This window comes from Solanum lycopersicum, chromosome 5 (genome assembly GCF_036512215.1).
Source record: "Solanum lycopersicum chromosome 5, SLM_r2.1".
Lineage (NCBI taxonomy): Eukaryota > Viridiplantae > Streptophyta > Magnoliopsida > Solanales > Solanaceae > Solanum > Solanum lycopersicum.
The window spans coordinates 7,947,723-7,972,076 of NC_090804.1; the positions used below are offsets into that span (position 1 = coordinate 7,947,723).

The following is a 24,354-nucleotide window of genomic DNA, read 5'->3' on the forward strand; positions in this document are numbered from 1 at the left end:
TAGATAGCAAATTATGTGGAACAGTAGCTGCGAATCCAAAATAAAGTAAACTATAGTTATTGCATTTAATATGAATTAAATGTTTGCTATTTCATACAATTTTTTCATTTATTTTCGATGCTAACTAAAAAAGATGTAAAATATTGATAGTGTTATTGTGTATATCATCAAATAAGGAATTTAGTCATTTCTTTTGAAAAATAACGAAAAAAAATGTATCACATAATTTGAGAGAGGGTATACCAACAGAAATCGCTTCACCTCTTTTGTCTCAATTGAAATTGAAAGTTTAAACTATATTTTCTCTTGATAAATTTTACTTCGCTAAATTTTTAAAATCTATCTTCAAATACTTTATTTGATCATAAAATTAATTATTCAAAGGTTCAATTTTAAAGTTATTAAAACTAGCTTAGACCAATTTTTGGGTCTTTTAAGACTTCCACTCTATTTCAATTTTTTTCCAAGTAAAATGCATGTCCAAACATAACTTCAAATTTCCAAAATCACTACTTAAAAAACTCAAAAGTTTCATACTTTAAACCTATAGTCAAACCGTTTATTTACCACTTTAAAGTTCATCATGCATACCGGGGTAGATCCAATGCTTCCAAAGCAGAACATAATTTTTTATTAAAAAAAACTCATAAAATTATCAACAAGCATTAATATAAACTCATTATTGTTAAAGCATAACCAATAATTTAGTGTTACGGATGTTATGGGTTGAAGCCATCGATTTTAAATCACGAATTCACCTCCGATGACATCATATAACATGAATAGATTGTTTGATACTTAATATAAGAATACATTTTGTAATTAAATTTTCCCATGTTTGATGAGAGATATTAGCTAATTCTAGGACCATTTTATCCCACCATATGTACTAAAATGGTGATATAACTATCCCATAATAAGGTGGGATTAAATAGTCTATCACGAAAGAGATATCCTTATTTATCCCATCCTCCGTACCAAGTCGAAAATGCAACCAAAAAAAAAAAAACCAAACAAGAGGATAACAATTAGAAAAACAAGATACATCCCAAAAGAAGAGCGAGCACAAAAACATCAAATGGTTAAAATCCCCTTCTTACTAAATAAATTCACAAATTTTCTCTAGCATTCCAAACCCAACCCTCTCAATCGTCGAAGCCAATGTCGACGCATCTACAGCATAATCCTAGTGATTGTAGTGTGCATTGGAGGCGAACTTAGGATCTAAAGTCCGTGAGTTCAGAATGAGTCATTAGAACATACATGTAACTACGTTTTGTCAATCTACCAGAAAAAGATAGAATCGAAAGGTTAAAATGAGGAGCAAATAAGTGAAAAATCAACCTTAACAAATTGTATCAACTATTTACTTGCTTGTGGCCAAGAGCCAACAAATTCTTAGGAGGTTAAACTTGTGCAGATCCTAAAAACCTATGCTTCTTCACAATCGTTTTGTTTTCTATTTACAGATGGAAATTGAACAGCAGATATAATGCACGATGAGGTTAATGAGAACGATAAACTAGCAATGCATAAATATGTGAAAGAGCAGGAATAATAATGGCCTATGTTTAACTGAGATCAATGTCAACCCGCTCTGGTATTGCCCTTTCGGTTTGGTTGACACTGAGCTCCACACCTAGCTGTCCCTTATCGCCCGCGCCAAATGCATATAGCTTACCAGATTCTGTCAATGCAAATGTGTGGGCATTCCAGTATATTGAATTAGTCAGACTTATTTGCACCACTCTTTCATCCAGCTGCTTCAATGTTGTTACAACCTCAGGGAATAAAACATTTGAGTGCCTGTTACCCTGAAATTTCAAAGGGTCATTCCATAAACAGTGAGTAAGCAAGGCAAACAGACATCTAAAACTATATTCCGCATCTCATTGTGGACGAAAAAACAATATTATGAGAAGGCCAAACCTGTGCTTCAGCAGCAGCAGTATTATGTCCTAGACTAGACGATTCTCCACAACCAAATGAATAAACATTTCCGTCATCAGAAACCACAAAAGTTGTATAGTCCCCTGTAGCAACATAAACAGCCTTTACGTTGCTTAGTGCTTCCACTACCTTAGGAGCTGATTCACAATCTTCATTACCGTGACCCAAGCACCCATAACGGCCCCAACCCCATGTACAGACCCTTCCATCTTTCCCAACAACAGCAGCATGCCAAGCCCCAGCTGCAACAACTGCAGGCTGAATATTCAAAGTCTGAAATTGTTCAATTAACCTCGGGACTTTTTCATCAGTTCGTGTTCCATGGCCAAGCTTTCCACCCAATCCACAACCAACAGAATATACAGACCTGATGTTGGCCAAAAAAAACACGTCAAAGAAATCATTTATTGATATGGTACTCATAATATGATGCTTAAGGAGAAAACATTCAGATTCTTGTAAGAGTATTTGAAATAATCGCTCGCTAAGGTTGGACATTGAGTGATCAACATGCGTATATCAGTGTAACACTTTCTAAAAGATGACTTACATGCCACTAGGTTGACAAGCCAGAGCAAGAAGGTAGCAATATCCTGCTGCAATTTGTACCACTGGAATATTCTCTAATGCGCCTAATAATGGACGGGGTTCCAGATCAGCTTGCTCAGTTTGATGACCAAGTTTAGTTTCATTTCCCCAAGAGAATGTATAAACCCTTCCTTCTCTTGATAATACAGCAGTGAAGAAATTCCCAATTGCAGCTTGTACAACAAAGATGTCTTTTAAAGATTCAACCAGCTGAGGAGTTGTAACTACTTTACTTCCTTGGACACCATACTCAGCTTCGCCAAATGATTCTTTCCCAAATGCATACACCTTCCCAGTGTCACTGATCAGCATAGTCCTGCCAGCCCCTACAGCTGCCTGAATAACACGAACGCCTTGAAGTGATCTGGAAAATAGAAAGCTTCTATTAAACTCCCTGCGTTTCTCAATTCACTTAGCCATACAACTTGAGGTATATATATCGAAAATTAGGAACCTAATCGGGTGAGGCCGCCATTCCTCTTCTGTGGTTCCATTTCCAAGCTGCCCTGAGCTGTTAGACCCGAAAGAGTACACTACTCCTTTTGAACTCACAGCAATACTATGACCAGGGCCAGCTACTGCATGTGATTTTTCGCGCCTGGAACATGCTTCCCCAGCTAGCAGGAATCTTAGAACAAGCTTCCAGGAGCCCCCACATTTTTGCTTCAGATCATGACATTGCTCCTGAGTCATTGGCTTAAATATAGCTCTTTTTCGGCACATATCAAGAGCTGCCAACTCCGCTAAGGAGAGCTCATTATCGGGTGCAAAGTTTGCAGGCTGCCGAAAGAATGAGCAAGTAGCCTGCAAAACACATTATAAAGGAAATGAGCAGCACCATCAATTCTAAGCCAAATAAATGACATAATATATACAACACCAAGTAAAGAAACACTTGCCTCTAGAGTTGCCAGGTCCTGTGGATCTAAATTACATCCAGTAAGCACATGAAGAACGATAGACGGGTTAGCTGACAATGGGAATTCACCAGGAGTCGCATTCCCAAAACAGTGCCTCACTTGTCTTTGAAATGTTGAGTTTACAATAGTAGCAGCAATAGGTTGTTCAGCAATGTTATGGTATTGAACACTCGAGGTTCCACTCGTCGAGGCGTCCATGGGCACTGCTAGCTTCTGCAGTGCCCAAATTAAGCAATGGGAGGATTTCTAAATCACTATAAAAAAAAAAAACCCAAAAATGCACATACATAGAAAAACCAAATTACTCTCTGAACACATTCCAACAATCATCGACCAAAAAGTTTCCATTTTTAACAAGTACCAATTCAAGAATCTTGAAGTTTTACCTTAAATTAGAAGCTGATCACAAAAATTTCAAGCCTCAGACCTACAAACAATAGAAAATCATCATCACTCAACAAATTGGTGGACTTGCATTCAAAACCATAAAAAGTCAAGAAAAAACAGTAATTTACAGCAACAAGCAACAAAGACAAATTCTACAAGAAAACCCAACTCAAGGGTTGCAGATACAAAAAGCCAAAGATAACTGTAACGTCAAGGATACCAAAATAACAATTCTTCAACAGAGGATATTCCTATTCCACCCCACCCCACAGAACAAAATTGATCATCCATCAATCTGTCATAATAAAGTTTCAATCTTTATTATGCTAAAGGTCTAAAGATCATCAGATGATCCTAGCTACAAGTTCAATTCATCATCAAAATCAACACACAAGTGAGAATTTTGATGGGTAACTCTTAAAGTCTGTACATTTTGATCATAAAAAAAGATCCAATGAAAAAGAAAAAAACATAAAATTATTACATGAGAAAGAGCCCCAAAGATTCCTCAAAACCCATATGAATTTTTTCAAGAAAATTATGATCAAACAAGATGAGTAACTAAGTGGGTATCAGATCAAAAAGACTGATCAAAGATTTTTTTTTTCCACTTTTATTTTTACTTTTTTGGATAACAATATAAGCAGAAAAATAGGTGATTTGATGGGATGTTGTTTCTTGAAAGAAATTCAATTTTCAACAAAGAGAGAAATTTTTATTCATATATATATATATATAAAGGGAACCGAAGGGAGGATGATGAGGTGTTAAAGGCAAAGCTAGAGGCTTGGATGGCCTTTGCTTAAATATATTTGTGACACCCACACATTGCATATCCATCATTGCTGTGTACCCTCAAACTACGCTAGCTAGTTGCTTTTGGCACGTCACCTCTCTTTTGTTACCTTGTGGCTAATTCTTTACACTACTAGTAATTTTACCTTGGAGGATGGGAATTACTATTATACTTAGGATTGTTATAGAGTTTAAGTTTCAATACAACACTCATATTAAGGCAAGGGCGACTCAATGTCTTTAAAAATAAAATATCACTTTTTTTTTTTTTTTTTTTTTTTTTTTTATAAAATATCACTTAGATTTTCAAAATCGAAGAGTCCTAATTTTATTATTAATAATAAAATTATTTAAACTTTTCTTTAAAAAATAAAAAATAAAAAAATATTTTAATTTGTTTCGAAACATTAAAAATATTTTTTTTCCATAGATTAGTTTTTTTTAAAGTATTGATAGAGTTAAGTTTTGTAAAATAAAATGCTTTACATAAAATATAAGTTAAGGAATTTAAATGGCCGTTAAATGACAGTAAGACTCATACTAAAATATTATGATGCCTCTAAACATAATTGAGTACTATCTACCAGAACAAGGCCCTGAAATATATCATAACTATATAAACAGAAAGTATGGAAAAGATATAGACTAAGCCCCATGAAAATAGAGAGGGCTCATTAATAACACAAGATATGAAACTTAGTGAGCGATCTGATAACGCGTATGTAGATCAATTCTTGCATCAGGAAAAAGTTGCAGCGCCTCGACAAGAGAAACGTAAGTACATTTGCAATAGTACTATATGTAAAATGATGAAATGAACCATAATATAGTAATATACATATAAGATTAATAAAAACAGCTAACATAGTCATAATAGTATTATATAAAGGTTAAGAAATGAAGTCTTTTAAATTACTCTATCATATTTTAGTTCATTATGAGCGTCTAATAGTGTAAAAGACATAAACCGCCATATGAACACATGCCTTTTGATCTCTGTCTAATCCGTTAAGTAATCACATACCTTGCTAGGTATGCGACTATGTGTTCATATCATGTGGATCCATAATTTTCCAATATTAGGTACATAAAGGAGTAGCCCGAATCAATGGTATGATGCTTGACCTATGTCAATAAACATAATTCAGAAATTTACCATTTAGATTTATGTCATGTCAGTTAAATATTTAACTCCATTAAGCTCATGTTATCATGGGTTAGCTCGAAGGCTCATATTCAAAACATTCAAGGACCACATTTCATAAACTTCATTCATAATATTACGTCATGAGACTACAATTCATATATAATAATTTTACATCCAAGAGAAACATATATCATATCATAATATTTTGATCAAGTAGACATATGATAACACCATAAAATGTATATAGGGGAAAATCATAGTTCCTAATTCTAGGGTTCATAAAATAATCATTTCCATGAATTCATCAAAAAATGATTAAAAAGGTATTAAAAAGTCATTATGAAACCATTAGACTTAATTTTCAAGATATAACTATTATCATAACTTTGGAGTTTCTTGAAGTTCTTTCGCGTAGAAATTTAGGAAATGAGAGGGTTTAATTATGAAAAAATTAATTTCCTACACGTTAAGGTCCATTAATTATATAACTCCGTAATGATTTTTAGGATAAAATATCTTAAAAAGGTAAAAATCGATGACTTTTTTTCTCGACTTCACATTATCCCTATGCACGAAACTGAACGATGAAATCTGCTATAGTAGATAATGAGGTCCGCTTCATCCCCATGACACGGATTCGGTCGTGACCAGTGATATACCGTGGTTTCACGATATTATTAATACTTTTTCCTTAATTTTAGTGTGTCCAAAAGACTTTTTGTGCTAATGTTTATATAAGTTTCTCTTTATTTTGCAGGAAATCTGTCCAAAGATGAATGCAGAGATTTTGAGCAAAGAAATGCAGAAGAGACCACCTACGGAGCTTGTGACGGTCCGTCGTGCTTGTGAAGGTCCGTAGGTAGCAGCATAGTGCAGCTGCTGAAGGAAGATGGGGAAGTCTGACAAAGTGTGGGGTTACGAAGCTTGTGACGGTCCGTCGACGGACCGTCCTACAGGTTCGTCATGAAGTTCAGAGAAGTAATCCCAGTACCCATATTCCAAGAGTTGAAGTGTTTTGGAACGAAGACCCTCGACGGACCGTTGTGACTATAACGGTCCGTCATACTTGCCATCGAGGGTAATGAAGAGAGCAGTAGAAGAAATTGCATAAGTATGGGACGACGGAATCCATGACGATCCGTCGTGACCACGACGATCCGTCGCAAGGTCCGTCGACCCAGCTGCATTTTGGCAGATTTCCAGCAAATAGAGTCCTTGTTTAATTAGGTTTTTATTTTCTATAAATAGTTCAAAAAAACCTTGTTTTTGAGGTTAGACTCTGGATCATTGTTAGACTCCGTATTGTCAGACATCATATTAGTAGACATTGTATTGTTAGACTAAAGAGAATCATTAGATTTTTTGTGAGTTTGTTGATTACTTTGAGATTCTTGCAAGTGATTATTGGTGATTAATCAAGCAAACTTTCAGATTTTACTCTTTCTCATTGAAGTAAGTACATGAATTCTTATTTAATATATTTGAATATTGTGATTATGACTATGAGTAACTAAACTCCATAACTAGGGTTGTGGAAAGCATAGGCAAATAATGAGATAAAACCTAACTAAAATAAAGATACTAGGCAAGAATTGTTATAGTTAGAATTATCAAGTTATGAACCTGTGGGGAACACGTAAACCCTAGTTACTTTGATTAATTGATTAAAATCCAACATTCAAAGCTGTTAAGTGTCTCTTTCAATTGCGTTAGTTATTTTCATTCATTTAGAAATAGAAACCCCCTTTTATTGTTTTTATTTTCCAAGGAAGTCATCCTGAACAATAGTAATAATAGATTGAAGTTAAGTCTAGACTATTTTCCTCATGGGAACGATCCCAACCTCACTAGTTGGGTTATTTACTTGACACGACCGCTTTATTTCTTATTTGAGAAGTAAGTTTGAGCGTATCAAATTTTGGCGCCGCTGTCGGGGAAAGTAGCTTTTAGATTAACTTGAACGTATTACTATAGTTTAGTTGATATTTTCTTGATTTTACTTTGTTTTATTGTTTTTGATTTTTTTTCCAGAATTATCCTCCTTGTATGCCAAATACACGGAGAGGAAGAGAACCATTGTTTCCCTACGATCACGAATTAGAGCGTACACTATGCAATATGAATCGAAACTTAGGAATCAACGACGATGATACAAACAAGAACATTCCAGCTCCGGTTGATGTTCATGGTCAGTTGTTACCTGATGCTCCGGGTGAACACCAACAGAGGGGACAAAATCCCGCTCCACGGTCCCAAGCATACTACAGAGGCTATGATAACATAGCAGACTCCGATGGGCCACTTGTTTTGCCTCCTCTACCCACAGACCATACTTTTGTGGTAACTAGTAGCCTGATGCAAATGCTCACTGCCAGAGGTTTGTTTTCAGGGCTACCTTCTGAGGATCCACATGCCCATATAGCTAAGGTAAGGGCAGTGTGTAAAAGCTGTGTAGGGAGGCTTGACTTGGACTTAGATGTAATAGGGCTTAGAGTGTTTTCTCTCTCACTAACAGGAGAGGCTGCTATATGGTTCACTGATCTCCCATACAACTCAATCTTCACTTGGAACCAACTAAGGGATGTTTTCTTAGCACGCTACTATCCGGTCTCCAAGAAACTAAACCACAAAGACAGAGTGAAAAACTTTGTGGCACTACCAGGAGAGTCAGTTAGTAGTTCTTGGGATAGATTCACCTCATTCTTGAGAAGTGTTCCAAATCACCGTATAGATGATGAGTCACTGAAGGAATACTTCTATCGGGGACAAGATGATAATAATAAAGCGGTATTGGACACTATAGCAGATGGATCTTATGGGGAATGTCCTTATGCTGAAATTGCCGAAAAATTAGAGAAAATCTCCCGGAATAATAAAGCTTGGAGTACTAGGAAGTCTGATACAGAGAGAAACACCTTCGCAGTGCAGTCCACTCACAACCCAGCCACAGATGAGATTCGTGAAGAAATGGATCACATGAGACTGAGCTTGGTTTGGTACTAAAACATGTCACTGGGGTGCAGAAAAGATAAATGCAGTCAACTACTTGGCTAAACCACCACCTTCTAATGATGAATGCTATTATGCGGAGGACACTTATGCAGTAAATAAGCAGACAGGGGGTTTCCGACCAAGCGCCCAAGGCTCAAATCAGGATAATTGGCGCCAAGGTCAAGGGAACCAAGGTCGGAACTATGGTAACTATAACCGTGAGGGTCATTATGTCCGATATGGAAACTACAACTGCGACAAAAACTTCAACAGGGGTAACTACGGTAACAGAAATGATAGGAATGGGCCCTATGTCCCTCCTCAAAATCGTGAAGTTACTCCTAGTGATGGTGGAAATAGTATGGCGCGATTTGAGGATATGTTGCAAAAAATGATGAGGAGGTTCGATGCTAGTGATGAATACATTAAAGAGTTAAGGTGTGATTTAGCTAGTATTGGGCAAAAAGTTGGTACACATGCAATATCGATTTAACAGATCGAGTTGCAAATGGCCCAATTATCTACGACAGTGAACACACGGCAACCGGGCACTCTTCCTAGAAACACTGTGTAATGACCTGTTTAGTCGTTTTGAACAGCAGATTTTATTTCTGGAAAAACAGGCTGAGGCGACGGACCCCACGACAGAACGTCATGGGCACGACGGACCGTCGCAGGGTCTCGTTTCAAAACACTTAGAAAATCTGAAATTGGGTACTGAAAGTCGACTCGCTGAACTTCGTAACGGAATGGAAGGACGGACCGTCACAGGTGTGACGGACCGTCACAGACTCTTCAGAGAAATTGAGTCTCTGAACTCTGTGACGGAGCAGCAGGACAGACCGTCGCAGGTGCGACGGGCCGTCACAGGCTGCGTAAATCCCAGTCTGAGTCAGAATTACTCAATTGTTTTAAGGGACGTTTTTGACTATTCCTGCTTTAATTATAAAGTTAGTGGGTTAATGTTAATAAGTCTAATTACTTGGGGGTTAAAAGAGGTAACCTTAAGTTAATTAGTGGGTTATTATTGCCATCTTTTATTCTTAATTATATACTAATTAGGGTAAAAGAAAGAGGGTTGGAATAAAGAAAATAGAAAGAACAAGAGAAAGAGAGAGAAAGTTGAACGAGAAAGAGGAGAAACGAAGAAGGCACAAAGCTTTGGGAATTTGCTTGCTTGATCACTAATCTTCGGTGGAGGTAGGTTATGGTTTTCATGCTTTCATAGTAAACTCTTAATAGAGAATGATATGTATTGATAGTATTGTAAACCCTGCTATGTGCTTAATTGTATGCATGCATGAACGTGATTATATAATTGTGATTATATTAAGCATGATGAAGTTATTGAATCCCAAATCTTGATAAAAACCTAATCTCTTTTTAATGATGATGCCTTGGTAAGGGAGAAGGCTTGAGCAACTAAAGTAATGAGATTGATGATGCCTTGGTAAGGGAGAAGGCTTGATAAGTTGATAGAATGAATTAGGGGATCGGGTGTCACGAACCGACACGTAGAATTAGGGGATCGGGTGTCACGAACCGACACGTTGATTTAGGGGATCGGGTGTCACGAACCGACACATAGATTTAGGGGATCGGGTGTTACGAACCGACACGTAGATTTAGGGGATCGGGTGTCACGAACCGACACGTAGATTTAGGGGATCGGGTGTCACGAATCGACACGTAGAATTAGGGGATCGGGTGTCACGAATCGACACGTAGATTTAGGGGATCAGAGTATCACGTTCCGACACATAGTAGTAGGGGATCGGAGTGTCACGTACCGACACAAGAGGATTAATGAATATGAGGGAGCGGAGTGTCACGTACCGACACAAGAGAAATAAAGATAATGAATCTTGAAAGATGTTAATATACTCAATCTAATGAACATAATTCCCAAATGAGTATGGTATTGAGGCTTGAGTCCTCATGTGTGAACTTGACGGTAATTGTTAATGATATAGTACTTGCTATTGCTACATGTTGAGTATCATGGTTGATTTTATGATATACTTGGTATATATTGATTTCTATTTTGAGTTGGCCGATAATATCTACTCAGTACCCGTGTTTTGTACTGACCCCTACTTTTATGTTTTCTTCTTGTTTATTTGTGGAGTGCAGCAAACGTGCCGTCATCTTCGACTCAACAGTAACTCTAGCCAGTCTTCATTACTCCGGATATCAGGGTGAGCTAATGCTTCTAGCTTGGACTGGATCTTCCTCTTCATGTCTTGATGCCTTGATGTTCCGGCATGGACTAGCTTTTTATGTATTTTAGCTTCTTAGATACTCTTAGATTAGTAATTTGAGGATAGATGTTCTTGTGATGATGACTTCCAGATTTTGGGGATAATAATAGTTATTGATTTTATTAATGAGTTTAAGTCTTCCGCATTACTTTCTGTTGATATTATGTTTGAAATGATGGGGTTTAGATTGGTTGGTTCGCTCACATAGGAGGATAAGTGTTGGTGCCAGTCGCGGCCCGATTTGGGTCATGACAAACTTGGTATCAGAGCATTAGGTTCGTTGGTCTAATCACACAAGAACGAGTCTAGTAGAGTCTTAAGGAATGGTAGGGGGACGCCTTTACTTTTCTTTGAGAGGCTATAAGACTTTAGGAAAATTCCATTCTTTCTTTCCTTCTTTTGTGCTATTACTTGGGTCCAATTGGTATCTAGGTGATACAAATTGGTATCTGACCATCTTCACTCTATTTCGCAGATGGTTAGAACTAGAGCAACAACCGCGCCAACATCAATATCGGCAAGACAAGAAGCGTATGAGCCAGCCACTGGGGCTGTAGCTCGAGGAAGAGTAGCGGCAAGCGGCCGTGGTAGAGGTCGTGGGAGGACGTCCTCTAGAGGAAGAGGACGAGCACCTAACCCGTCTGATACTAGGGCGGTGACTCCTCTACCGACTGAGGAAGTGGTAAGAGAGGGTGAGGAAGGGGAGAATGAACAAGTGCAAAATGAGGAATTGCCACCCCAACCTACCCCAGAGATGATCAATCAGGTGCTCGCTTATCTTAGTGGGTTGTCTGATCAGGGTCAGGCCCCTCCAGTGTTTTCTGCACCAACACCTCTGGTTTCAGAGGTACAACATGCAGCCACTATGGCTCCTCGTATGGATGCCTCATTGGACATAGGCACGTTTCCACATCTGACTACTGGACCTATAATGACAAATGATCAGCATGAACTTTTCAGTAAGTTCTTGAAATTGAAACCTCCCATCTTCAAGGGTGCTGAATCTGAGGATGCTTACGATTTTCTGGTTGACTGTCATGAGCTACTACACAAGATGGGTATAGTAGAACGGTTTGGTGTTGAGTTCGTGAGTTATCAGTTTCAAGGTAACGCCAAAATGTGGTGGCGGTCACATGTTGAGTGTCAACCAACAGAGGCACCACCTATGACTTGGGCCTCATTCTCTAGCTTGTTTATGGAGAAGTATATCCCCCGGACCTTGAGGGATAGGAAAAGGGATGAGTTCTTGAGCCTAGAGCAAGGTAGGATGTCGTTCAATGCATATGAGGCTAAGTTTCGTGCACTATCCAGATATGCCACTCAACTTTGTTTCAGTCCACAAGAGCGGATTCATCGTTTTGTGAAGGGGTTGAGGTCAGAGTTGCGGATTTCATCCTTACAGGTAGCGGCTACGGCAAAATCCTTCCAAGAAGTGGTAGATTTTGTGGTAGAGGTGGAAGGAGTGAAGCCAGATGAATTCACCATGGCATCGACATCAAAAAGGTTTCGAAAGGGAGGTGAGTTTAATGGTTATTACTCTAGAGGACAGGGTTCCGGAGGTTACTCAGTTCGACCCATTCAGTCTTCACTACAGACTGTAGTTGGGGGTCTACCTCAGACCGGTCAACACTTCTCTGAGAGACCTATGCTTGACTCTAGAGAGTTTTATGGATGTGGGGAGACTGGACATATTAGGAGGAATTGTCCCAAACAGAGTTATAGACCCCCAATAGCTAGAGGTAGAGGTGGTCATAGTAGAGGTCGTTATTCTGGAGGACGTGGTGGTCGAGGTAATGGTGGTCACCAAAATGGCCGAGGTGATGGGCAAACTGGAGCCACTATATCACAACATGGTAGGGGCAATGGAAAGACAAACGATAGGGCACATTGTTACGCTTTCCCTGGGAGATCGGAGGCGGAGACATCTGATGCTGTCATCACAGGTAATCTTCTGGTTTGTGATTGCATGGCTTCTGTATTGTTTGATCCTAGATTCACATTTTCTTATGTATCTTCCTCATTTTCTAATGGTCTAAATTTACATTGTGAGTTACTTGATATGCCTATTCGTGTTTCTACTCCGGTGGGTGAGTCTGTGGTAGTTGAAAAGGTATATAGGTCTTGTTTGGTGAACTTTGTGGGGAGCAACACTTATGTAGATTTGGTTATCTTAGAAATGGATGATTTTGATGTAATTCTGGGCATGACTTGGCTTTCTCCGCAATTTGCGATCTTGGATTGTAATGCTAAAACGGTGACGTTAGCCAAGCCTGGGACAGATCCGTTAGTGTGGGAGGGTGACTACACTTCCAATCCGGTGCGTATCATCTCCTTTCTTCGTGCTAAGAAAATTGTTAGTAAAGGGTGTTTAGCTTTCTTGGCATATCTCAAGGATGACACTACCCAAGTACCTTCGATTGAGTCGGTTTCGGTGGTCCGTGAGTTTCTGGATGTGTTCCCTGCAGATCTTCCTGGTATGCCACCAGATAGGGATATTGACTTCTGTATTGATCTTGAACCGGGTACTCGCCCCATTTCTATACCCCCTTATAGAATGGCTCCCGCGGAGTTAAGAGAGTTAAAAGCCCAACTTCAAGAGTTGTTGAGCAAAGGCTTCATTAGACCAAGTGCATCTCCTTGGGGTGCTCCAGTTTTGTTTGTAAAGAAGAAGGATGGGAGTTTTCGGATGTGCATAGACTACCGGCAGTTGAACAAGGTAACCATAAAGAACAAGTATCCTCTTCCTCGCATTGATGACTTGTTCGATCAGTTACAAGGTGCTTGTGTCTTCTCTAAGATTGACTTGAGATCCGGTTATCATTAATTGAAAATACGGGCAACGGATGTGCCAAAGACTGCTTTTAGAACCAGGTATGGGCATTACGAATTTGTAGTGATGTCTTTTGGTCTTACGAATGCCCCTGCTGCATTCATGAGTTTGATGAACGGGATTTTTAAGCCATATTTGGATCTCTTTGTGAACGTATTTATTAATGATATACTGATATACTGTAAAAGTAAGGAGGAACATGAGGAGCATTTGAGAATGGTATTGGAAATGTTGAGGGAGAAAAAGCTTTATGCCAAGTTCTCTAAGTGTGAGTTTTGGCTAGATGCAGTGTCCTTCTTGGGGCACGTGGTTTCTAAGGATGGAGTGATGGTGGATCCTTCTAAGATTGAGACAGTGAAGAATTGGGTAAGACCTACTAATGTGTCAGAAATAAGGAGCTTTGTTGGTTTAGCTAGCTACTACCGCCGATTTGTCAAGGGATTCTCTTCTATTGCTTCCCAACTGACGAACTTGACTAAGCAAAATGTTCCATTTGTATGGTCGGATGAGTGTGAGGAAATCTTTCAGAAGCTCAAGACTCTGTTAACTACTGCACCAATTCTCACCTTGCCAGTAGAGGGTAAGAATTTCATTGTCTATTGTGATGCATCCTATTCGGGTTTGGGTGCAGTGCTAATGCAAGAGAAGAATGTGATTGCTTATACTTCAAGACAATTAAAAGTGCATGAACGTAACTATCCAACTCATGATTTGGAATTGGACGCGGTAGTGTTTGCATTAAAGCAATGGAGACACTATTTATATGGGGTTAAGTGTGAGGTCTATACGGATCATCGTAGCCTACAGTATGTCTTTACTCAGAAAGATTTGAACTTGAGACAGAGGAGATGGATGGAACTACTGAAGGACTACGATATCACTATTTTGTATCATCCGGGGAAGGCGAATGTTGTAGCGGATGCTTTAAGTAGAAAGGCGGGAAGCATGGGAAGTCTAGCTGACTTGCAAGCTTCTAGACGCCCATTGGCTAGAGAAGTTCAGATTCTGGCTAACGACCTTATGAGATTAGAAGTAAATGAGAAGGGAGGATTTTTAGCTTGTGTGGAGGCAAGATCTTCCTTCCTTGACAAGATTAAGGGGAAGCAGTTTAATGATAAAAAATTGACCCGGATCCGAGATAAAGTGTTGCAAGGAGAGGCTAAAGAAGCGACAATCGATGAGGAAGGTGTTTTGAGGATTAAGGGAAGGGTATGTGTACCCCGCGTTGAAGATTTGATCAACACTTTTCTGACAGAGGCTCATAGTTCAAGGTATTCGATACATCCGGGTGCAACCAAGATGTACCGTAACCTAAAGCAACACTTTTGGTGGAGTAGAATGAAGCGTGATATTGTGGATTTTATTGCCAAATGTCCAAACTGTCAACAAGTAAAGTATGAACACCAAAGGCCCGGAGGAACACTTCAGAGAATGCCCATTCCTGAATGGAAGTGGGAAAGGATTGCAATGGATTTCGTGGTTGGTCTTCCAAAGACATTGGGAAAGTTTGATTCTATTTGGGTAATTGTTGATAGGTTAACTAAGTCTGCTCACTTCATTCCGGTCAAGGTGACTTACAATGCAGAGAAGTTAGCCAAACTTTACATCTCGAAAGTGGTGCGATTGCATGGGGTTCCACTCTCCATTATATCAGATAGAGGTACGCAGTTTACTTCTAAGTTTTGGAAAATATTGCACGCGGAATTGGGTACTAGGTTGGACCTTAGTACTGCGTTCCATCCTCAGGCCGATGGTCAGTCTGAGAGAACGATTCAAGTGTTGGAGGATATGCTTCGCGCATGTGTGATAGAATTTGGTGGTCATTGGGATAGCTTCTTACCATTAGCAGAGTTCTCCTACAACAATAGCTATCACTCAAGCATTGATATGACCCCATTTGAGGCACTATATGGGAGAAGATGTAGGTCTCCCATTGGGTGGTTTGATGCATTTGAGGTTAGACCTTGGGGTACTGACCTTCTGAGAGAATCGTTAGATAAAGTGAAATCTATTCAAGAAAAGTTGTTAGCGGCTCAAAGTAGACAGAAAGAGTATGCAGATCGAAAGGTTAGAGACTTGGAGTTCATGGAGGGTGAACAAGTCTTGTTGAAGGTTTCGCCAATGAAAGGGGTGATGCGGTTTGGTAAGCGAGGTAAACTTAGCCCAAGGTATATTGGTCCATTTGAAGTACTTAAGCGAGTAGGGGAGGTGGCTTACGATTTAGCCTTGCCTCCAGGGCTGTCCGGAGTGCATCCGGTATTCCATGTGTCGATGTTGAAAAGATACCATGGGGATGGAAACTACATTATCCTTTGGGTTTTAGTTTTGCTTGATGAGAATTTGTCTTATGAGAAAGAACCTGTTGCCATTCTAGATAGAGAAATTCGCAAGTTGAGATCAAGGGAGATTGCATCCATCAAAGTTCAATGGAACGTTGAAGAAGCCACTTGGGAGAAGGAGGCAGATATGCGAGAAAGATACCCACATCTGTTTACAGATTCAGGTACTCCTTTTCGCCCTTGTTTTCCTTCCTCTGATCGTTCGGGGACGAACGATGGGTAAATTGGTATCTATTGTAACGACCTGTTTAGTCGTTTTGAACAACAGATTTTATTTCTGGAAAAATAGGCTGAGGCGACGGACCCCACGACGGACCGTCATGGGCACGACGGACCGTCGCAGGGTCTAGTTTCAAAACACTTAGAAAATCTGAAATTGGGTACTGAAAATCGACTCTCTGAACTTCGTAACGGAATGGCAGGACAGACCGTCACAGGTATGACGGACCGTCACAGATTCTTCAGAGAAATTGAGTCTCTGAACTCTGTGACGGAGCAGCAGGACGGACCATCGCAGGTGCGACGGGCCGTCACAGGCTGCATAAATCCCAGTCTGAGTCGGAATTTCTCAATTGTTTTAAGGGACGTTTTTGACTATTCCTGCTTTAATTATAAAGTTAGTGGGTTAATGTTAATAAGTCTAATTACTTGGGGGTTAAAAGAGGTAACCTTAAGTTAATTAGTGGGTTATTATTGCCATCTTTTATTCTTAATTATATACTAATTAGGGTAAAAGAAAGAGGGTTGGAATAAAGAAAATAGAAAGAACAAGAGAAAGAGAGAGAAAGTTGAACGAGAAAGAGGAGAAACGAAGAAGGCACAAAGCTTTGGGAATTTGCTTGCTTGATCACTAATCTTCGGTGGAGGTAGGTTATGGTTTTCATGCTTTCATAGTAAACTCTTAATAGAGAATGATATGAATTGATAGTATTGTAAACCCTGCTATGTGCTTAATTGTATGCATGCATGAACGTGATTATATAATTGTAATTATATTAAGCATGATGAAGTTATTGAATTCCCAAATCTTGATAAAACCTAATCTCTTTTTAATGATGATTCCTTGGTAAGACTAAAGTAATGAGATTGATGATGCCTTGGTAAGGGAGAAGGCTTGATGAGTTGATAGAATGAGATTAGGGGATCGGGTGTCACGAACCAACACGTAGAATTAAGGGATCGGGTGTCACGAACCGACACGTTGATTTAGGGGATCGGGTGTCACGAACCGACACATAGATTTAGGGGATCGGGTGTCACGAACCGACACGTAGATTTAGGGGATCGGGTGTCACGAACCGACACGTAGATTTAGGGGATCGGGTGTCACGAACCGACACGTAGAATTAGGGGATCGGGTGTCACGAACCGACACATAGATTTAGGGGATCGGAGTGTCACGTTCCGACACATAGTAGTAGGGGATCGGAGTGTCATGTACCGACACAAGAGGATTAATGAATATGAGGGAGCGGAGTGTCACGTACCGACACAAGAGAAATAAAGATAATGAATCTTGAAAGATGTTAATATACTCAATCTAATGAACATAATTCCCAAATGAGTATGGTATTGAGGCTTGAGTCCTCATGTGTGAACTTGACGGTAATTGTTAATGATATAGTACTTGCTGTTGCTACATGTTGAGTATCATGGTTGATTTTATGATATACTTGGTATATATTGATTTCTATTTTAAGTTGGCCGATGATATCTACTCAGTACCCGTGTTTTGTACTGACCCCTACTTTTATGTTTTCTTCTTATTTATTTGTGGAGTGCAGCAAACGTGCCGTCATCTTCGACTCAACAGTAACTCTAGCCAGTCTTCATTACTCCGGATATCAGGGTTAGCTAATGCTTCTAGCTTGGACTGGATCTTCCTCTTCATGTCTTAATGCCTTGAAGTTCCGGCATGGACTAGCTTTTTATGTATTTTAGCTTCTTAGATACTCTTAGATTAGTAATTTGAGGATAGATGTTCTTGTGATGATGACTTCCAGATTTTGGGGATAATAATAGTTATTGATTTTATTAATGAGTTTAAGTCTTCTGCATTACTTTCTGTTGATATTATGTTTGAAATGATGGGGTTTAGATTGGTTGGTTCGCTCACATAGGAGGATAAGTGTTGGTGCCAGTCGCGGCCCGATTTGGGTCGTGACAAACTGTCCAAAATCCAAAAAATGATGCGCACTGTATGGCGATCACTAATCGGGGTGGTAAGCAAACCATTGACCCACCTATGCCATCTGATGAGGAAAATGTGAGAAAGGATGATGATACAGTGGTAAAGGGTAGTGTTGAAGAAGAAGAGAGCAATGGAAATGATGCAGAAGTCCCTATGAAGGTAATTCCCATGCCTAGAACACCACCACCCTTCCCTCAGAGATTAGTGAAAAAGACCGAGGATGGTAAATAGCGGCGTTTTATAACAATGCTAAAGCAGCTCTCTATCAATGTCCCTCTGGTAGAAGCTCTAGAACAAATGCCCGGTTATGCCAAGTTTATGAAAGATTTGGTCACAAAGAAAAGATCGGTCACTTTTGAGGATGATGATAGAATGCAGCATTGTAGTGATATTGCTACAAGATCTCTGGTACAAAAGAAAGAAGATCCGGGAGCGTTCACTATTCCTTGTACAATCGGGCTATTACATTTTGTGAAAGCATTATGTGATCTGGGGGCAAGCATAAATCTCATGCCCCTCTTGATCTACAAGAAGTTGGGTTTGGGTGACCCAAAACCCACTGCAATGCGGCTACTGATGGCTGATCGGACAGTGAAACGGCCTATAGGGATACTCCATGATGTGCTAGTAAAAGTGGAGTCATTCATCTTTCCGGCTGACTTTGTTATTCTTGATTGTGAAGTCGATTTTGAAGTGCCTATTATTCTTGGGAGGCCATTCCTTGCTACAGGTAGAGCCTTAGTTGATATGGAAAAGGGGCTGATGAAATTTTTGTTGAACAATGAAGAAGCGACCTTCAATGTGTGTAGGACTATGAGGCAGAGTGGTGAGCTCCAATCAATATCCGCCATATTCCACAAAGAAAAGATGAAGAAGGAGAATGAACAAAAAAGTGCAAAACAAGAGTTTAGGGTTGGGGAATTAGTTCTTGTAGACAGTTCTGGGACGCCTTGTCTTCCGAGCAAGCTCAAGTCCGAATGGACTGGCCCTTATTTGATTACCCAAGTATTCCCTCATGGAGCAGTTGAGTTAAAAGCCAAGGAGGGAGTGCGGTTTAAGATGAATAGAGATCGAATAAAACTCTATTTTGGGCATAAAGCATCAGGGAATGAAGTGATAGAGGCATACCATCTTGATAAATTCTGAGTAATCAAGTGTCCCCAGTCGTGCCGCGACATTAAATCAGGCACTTGTTGGGAGGCAACCCAATACTTATAGTCTTTTTAGTAATGGTAGCATTTTTCTACTAGTGGGTTTTTAAATTTGCAGGCACATCACCAGGAAATTCTGCAGAAAATTACTCTGCAGCAGTCACTGACGGATACATCGATGGACCGTTGTGCCTACGATGGAACCGTCATATGCCTCCGTCGTACTAGGTACGTCTTTTTGTTATTCTCAAACTAGGGCACACACGACGGACCCAACGACAGATCGTCACAACTGAGACGGACCGTCGGGGAAGTCGTTGCATCATTAATGAGTCATACCCGACCCGACCCGGCTGGAGTCTTTTTTCAAAATCAGATCGTTTAAGCCCCCCAACCCCTCATTTCACCCCCATTCCTTCACTACTCCCCCTATTGCCCTCTCTTTTCAATTTCCACAATCTCTCTCTCTATCAACCGATCATTGCCCCTCTCAAAATTCTCCAAAGCCCTAAAAGTTATCATCTACTAGTCGGAGTTGCTGCTGTGGGTGTCTTCTTTGTCACCGAGTACTTGACCATTTTGTTTTTCTCCAATTCTAAGGTATGTGTCTCTAATTTCTACTCATTTATCTTGCATTTTTGTTTATTAATTAGTATTAGCTTAGTTCTTCGTCATATGTTCGTTTCTTTTATATAAAATTCTGTCTAACCTAGGTTAAAAATGTTCGAAATTACCGTGTTTACAACCCTAGACATAGGTGATTTCGCATTGCTAGTTTCCTAGGTAGTTGGATTAGACAAATGTAGGTCCAAAACACTACAAGTTGATTTGGGTTTATCGGGACTGCATGGGGTACCCCCAGTTCTGTCACTGATCTATATAACGAGACCCCGATGACAGACCGTCGTACCCACGACGGACCGTTGTAGGGTCCGTTCCAAAAGCCCTAACACCCCACTTTCCATTTTTTCCAAGTGTCCTTCAACAGACACATGTGACGGATCGTCATACCCATGACGGTCCGTCCTGCACAACCGTTCTGGTTGTCAGACACCCTCTTTCTGAGGGTCTCTCACTTTTTCTAAGTGTCCTTCAATGGACACATGTGACAGACCGTCGTACCTATGACGGTTCGTCCTGCATGACTGTTATGACGGCCAGAGACCCCTCTCCTAAGGGTCTCTCACTTTTTCAAAGTGTCCTTCAACGGACACTTGTGACGGACCGTCGTACCCACGACGGTTCGTCCTGCATGACCGTTATGACGGTCAGAGAACCCTCTCCTAAAGGTCTCTCATTTTTTTCTAAGTGTCCTCTGATGGACACCTACGACGAACCGTCGTACCTGTGACGGTCCGTCCTACACATACCGTCATACTAGTCAGAGACTCTCCTTCAGGGTTCTCCATATATACATAGTCTAAGTAAGACACGATGGACCCCATGACGGTCCGTCATAGTCACGACGAGCCGTCACCAGGCCCGTCGTGTGTCACTGTTACCATAGAAATGACATACTGTTATAATTTTTTGTGTGGTTTTGCTTGTCTTGTTTGCCACTTCTCGTACTCATATTGATCCTTTACAGGTACTATCTACTATGGCACCCAAGCAAGATCGAATCTATGCACGCGGGCGATCAAAGTCTGTTGCCCCGTCTGCCCGCATGGTCATTGGCTCTGATGATGAGCATGACCCCGAGTACGTGCCTCCAGGCACTTCCACCCCTTCCTGTGCTGCACCTGCTCCCATAGCCACACTAAAAAAGGTGGCATCCGACATAGTCACTGCCTCTTAGTCTGATGAGGAGCGCACACTGACCGGCACACTCTCTGGGTCAGCCACAAATGAACTGGCTCCTTAGGAGTATCCTGGTCGGAGGAAGCCTCCGGCTTTGCTGAGGTTCCTGCACCCGCCACCGCTGCAGCGTTGGCCTCGTCTGATGAGGCTGAAAGTTCAAAATCCACATCAGGTTCAACAACTCAGGCCCCCACCCTAGTTACTGACCAGCCCAATCGGTGGTGTGTCGACGGGCAATTTCAAGTCTACTCTGACGCCAAGTTCCTCACTGACAAAGGAGTTATGACTCGAAAACTCACCTTGGAGCGGCGGGTCCTTACAGGGAGTCTCCCGATGATTCCTGAGATCCACTATCTCTTCACCAGGCATCGCCTGGAGTGGAGAGCACGTCCGTTGGGACGTTACAGTGAAGAAATGGTCCGAGAGTTCTATGCATCCTACGTAGCAACTCTCCGATCACAGATAGATAGGCGGGTTGCCCCCGCCAAATAGGCCCCATTGGAGCAGGTCCGAGTACGGGGCGTGCAGGTTGACATTTCCCTGCCTGCCATCCGCCGGTTTCTATATAGCGAGGGTGTTTATTCTACTCGTACCCCTCTCACTGGTGAGTTTGACTACCGATGTCAATTATTAAAGATGTCCAGTTCCTGTGCGAGCCATCGCTGAGAGATACCACCAAGAGGTGGATGGCCCTGCACCTGTCAGTTGATGGAGAGGGTGCCGACTGGGTGACGAAGCCAAAGGGGGCCATCAAGAAGGCCAACCTAACTTTCACGGTGAAGTTCTTGTGGCTGATTGTCCGCCACTACCTTTCCCCCACAGCCGCTGATAATATCGTTACATGGGATTGATCAGTGTTGATGGCGACGATGATTGCTGGGTTCGAGGTGGATTTCACGTGGCTTCTACAGGAAGTCATGCACGAGAGGGATTTCAAGGTCACTACTACTTACCTTTTCCCGTGCATGATCTTTTCTCTCTGCAGCTCCGCAGGTGTGCCTATATGGCACGTAGATCAGCTCAAGACCCCACAGGGCACTACTGACGTCGGCCTCATCAGAGATGAGGCCAATGAGTTGGCTCCACGCAGAGGGCCCCATCCAGAGCTGGCCCCACTTGCTGATGATCTTTCTGATACGGTAGCCCAGGCCCGCACGGCTACACATGCGGCGTCCAGTGACACTACCCCGGTCGAGTCTATCCCGGGTAGTAGCACTGCCCCGAGCTCCTCTTGCACAACCCCTCTACCGGCTCTGGTCCTGCTTGCTAGAGTCCAAAAATTAGAGGCGCAAATGGCTACACTTCTGCATCATATCCAACCGTGGATGCAGAATTCTATTACTGAGTCAGAAGAGCGCCTAAAGTGGAAAATGGTCCAATATACAGAGCGGAAGATCGCTGAGGTTCACCAGCGCTTGGACGCCTTTGAGTTGAGGGTGCTAGCCCGGCCAGCTCCTCTAGTGGATGTGTCGACTCTTCAGGTTCCGGTAGACATCCTTCGCATAGATATTGACACGATCTTAGAGGCTAGGGTGCTGGAGTCAGAGGCCCCTTCTGTTAAACCTGCTGAAGACACAGTGTTGGCGGCCCTATTCGCTACTTCAGAGATTCCACCCCCTCCCCCTCCAGAGCATGCCAAGAGGCGTAGGGGTCGAGCAAAGGACGAGGCGCGAGCACGGAAAAAGGAGCGTGAGAGATGGAGGCTGCAAGGATAGCCTCACTTGCTGAGGAAGAGGCGCACCAGATGAGAGCATCAGAGTTAGCAGCTGGGGCGTCTAGCTCCCCAACTGTGGAGATAGCAGGAGGCACTACTGATAGTGCGGTTGTTGCTGCGGACACCACTGAGGGTGTCCAGATTGCAGAGGACGTTGGTTCCAGGGAATCGGACCCACCAGCTTGCTGATCGACGGTGCTTTGCGCCACAGGTTTGATTCACCAACCACTCTAGTATTTAAATTTTTATGCATTAGGGACATTGCATGTTTTTTTGTTGGGGTGGGGTAAATGGACAGTGAGTGTTAGGGTGAAGTCTGAGTAACCCAATTCACTATCCTCTTTTGGGGTTTTCTTGCCTGTGTTCTTTTTTCCCAAAAGACCGATTGCATTACCCTAAGTCTGAAATTCGAACTAGGTGTCTGATAATCTTGTAGAGTGATGAGATGTCAAGTGAGTGTGAGGAAGATTTGAATAGTCCACTATTTGTACTGAGCTAGAACTTGCCTGGTTAGTCCTACTAAAAGTAAGCTATAATAGACAATTAGGAAAGGATCATAGGCCCTTATTTAATATAGCCCATTTTTAGCCTAAATAAAAGAAAACCAAATAAAATCTATCCTTCTTTGATCCAAATGATCAGAGCTTAAATTAGACCTTTCTTTTTCACTCCAACTGATCTTTTCTGGGAATAATGTGTTGGCCCTGGTCCATCCTTGGACATGTGCACCTCAGCTTATGCCAAAAGCATAAGTTGAGGGTGGCTAATGCAGCAAACAACTTTCGTTATGGGCCTGACCCAACTTTGGGTATTGTGTACCTTGACTCATGGCAAAGCCATTAGTTGATGGTGGCTATTATGAGGAATGCTCTGGAAAGTGGGGTTGAAAAAACAAAGAGAAAGAAAGAACAAAAGTAAAGTGGCTCAAGAATTAGTTGAAAGATAAGTAAAGAAAAAGAAAAATATAAGAAATACAAGCAAGAAAAGAAGAGAGTCACGTACACAAATGAATAAAGAAGAGAAAATAGCAAGGTGAAAGAATATGAGAAACTGGCGAGATAAAATGATAGAAAATGGTATGTTTAGCCGATATGTCAAGGAGGGCAAAAAGTCACTAAAGTATACCTAAATATACCTTACCTGACCCTGAGCCTATGTTACAAGCTAAGAAAGTCATATCGTGATCCTAAGGGTTGTACAGCGAACTTAAGGCAGTGAAAATAAGGGCAAGCTTATGGCAATAGGTATGAATGAGTGTGACTTTGTTCTGAGATCGAGTGTTGAAAAGTA

At 41.2% G+C, this 24,354-nt stretch overlaps 1 protein-coding gene across 1 annotated transcript; it reads right to left on the reverse strand.

Moving 5' to 3' along the window:
• Window positions 1-1,328: 1,328 nt before the first annotated feature.
• LOC101252391 (ultraviolet-B receptor UVR8) lies at window positions 1,329-4,675 on the reverse strand. The gene is made up of 7 exons (XM_004239113.3): window positions 4,330-4,675; window positions 3,845-3,885; window positions 3,438-3,712; window positions 2,993-3,342; window positions 2,501-2,902; window positions 1,930-2,317; window positions 1,329-1,814 (listed from the first exon to the last, which is right to left on the reverse strand). The coding sequence occupies exons 3-7, from the start codon at window positions 3,654-3,656 to the stop codon at window positions 1,572-1,574; spliced, it is 1,602 nt and encodes a 533-aa protein (XP_004239161.2). The 5' UTR covers window positions 3,657-3,712; window positions 3,845-3,885; window positions 4,330-4,675; the 3' UTR covers window positions 1,329-1,571.
• Between the last annotated feature and the right edge of the window lie 19,679 nt (window positions 4,676-24,354).

Excerpts from the sequence above, each read along its gene's own strand:
- LOC101252391 (XM_004239113.3), bottom strand. The coding sequence starts at position 3,656 with ATGGACGCCTCGACGAGTGGAACCTCGAGTGTTCAATACCATAACATT. Across the intron at positions 2,903-2,992 it reads TGGCGGCCTCACCCGATTAG|ATCACTTCAAGGCGTTCGTG; the intron begins GTTCCTAATTTT and ends TCTATTTTCCAG. Across the intron at positions 1,815-1,929 it reads CTGCTGCTGCTGAAGCACAG|GGTAACAGGCACTCAAATGT; the intron begins GTTTGGCCTTCT and ends TTGAAATTTCAG.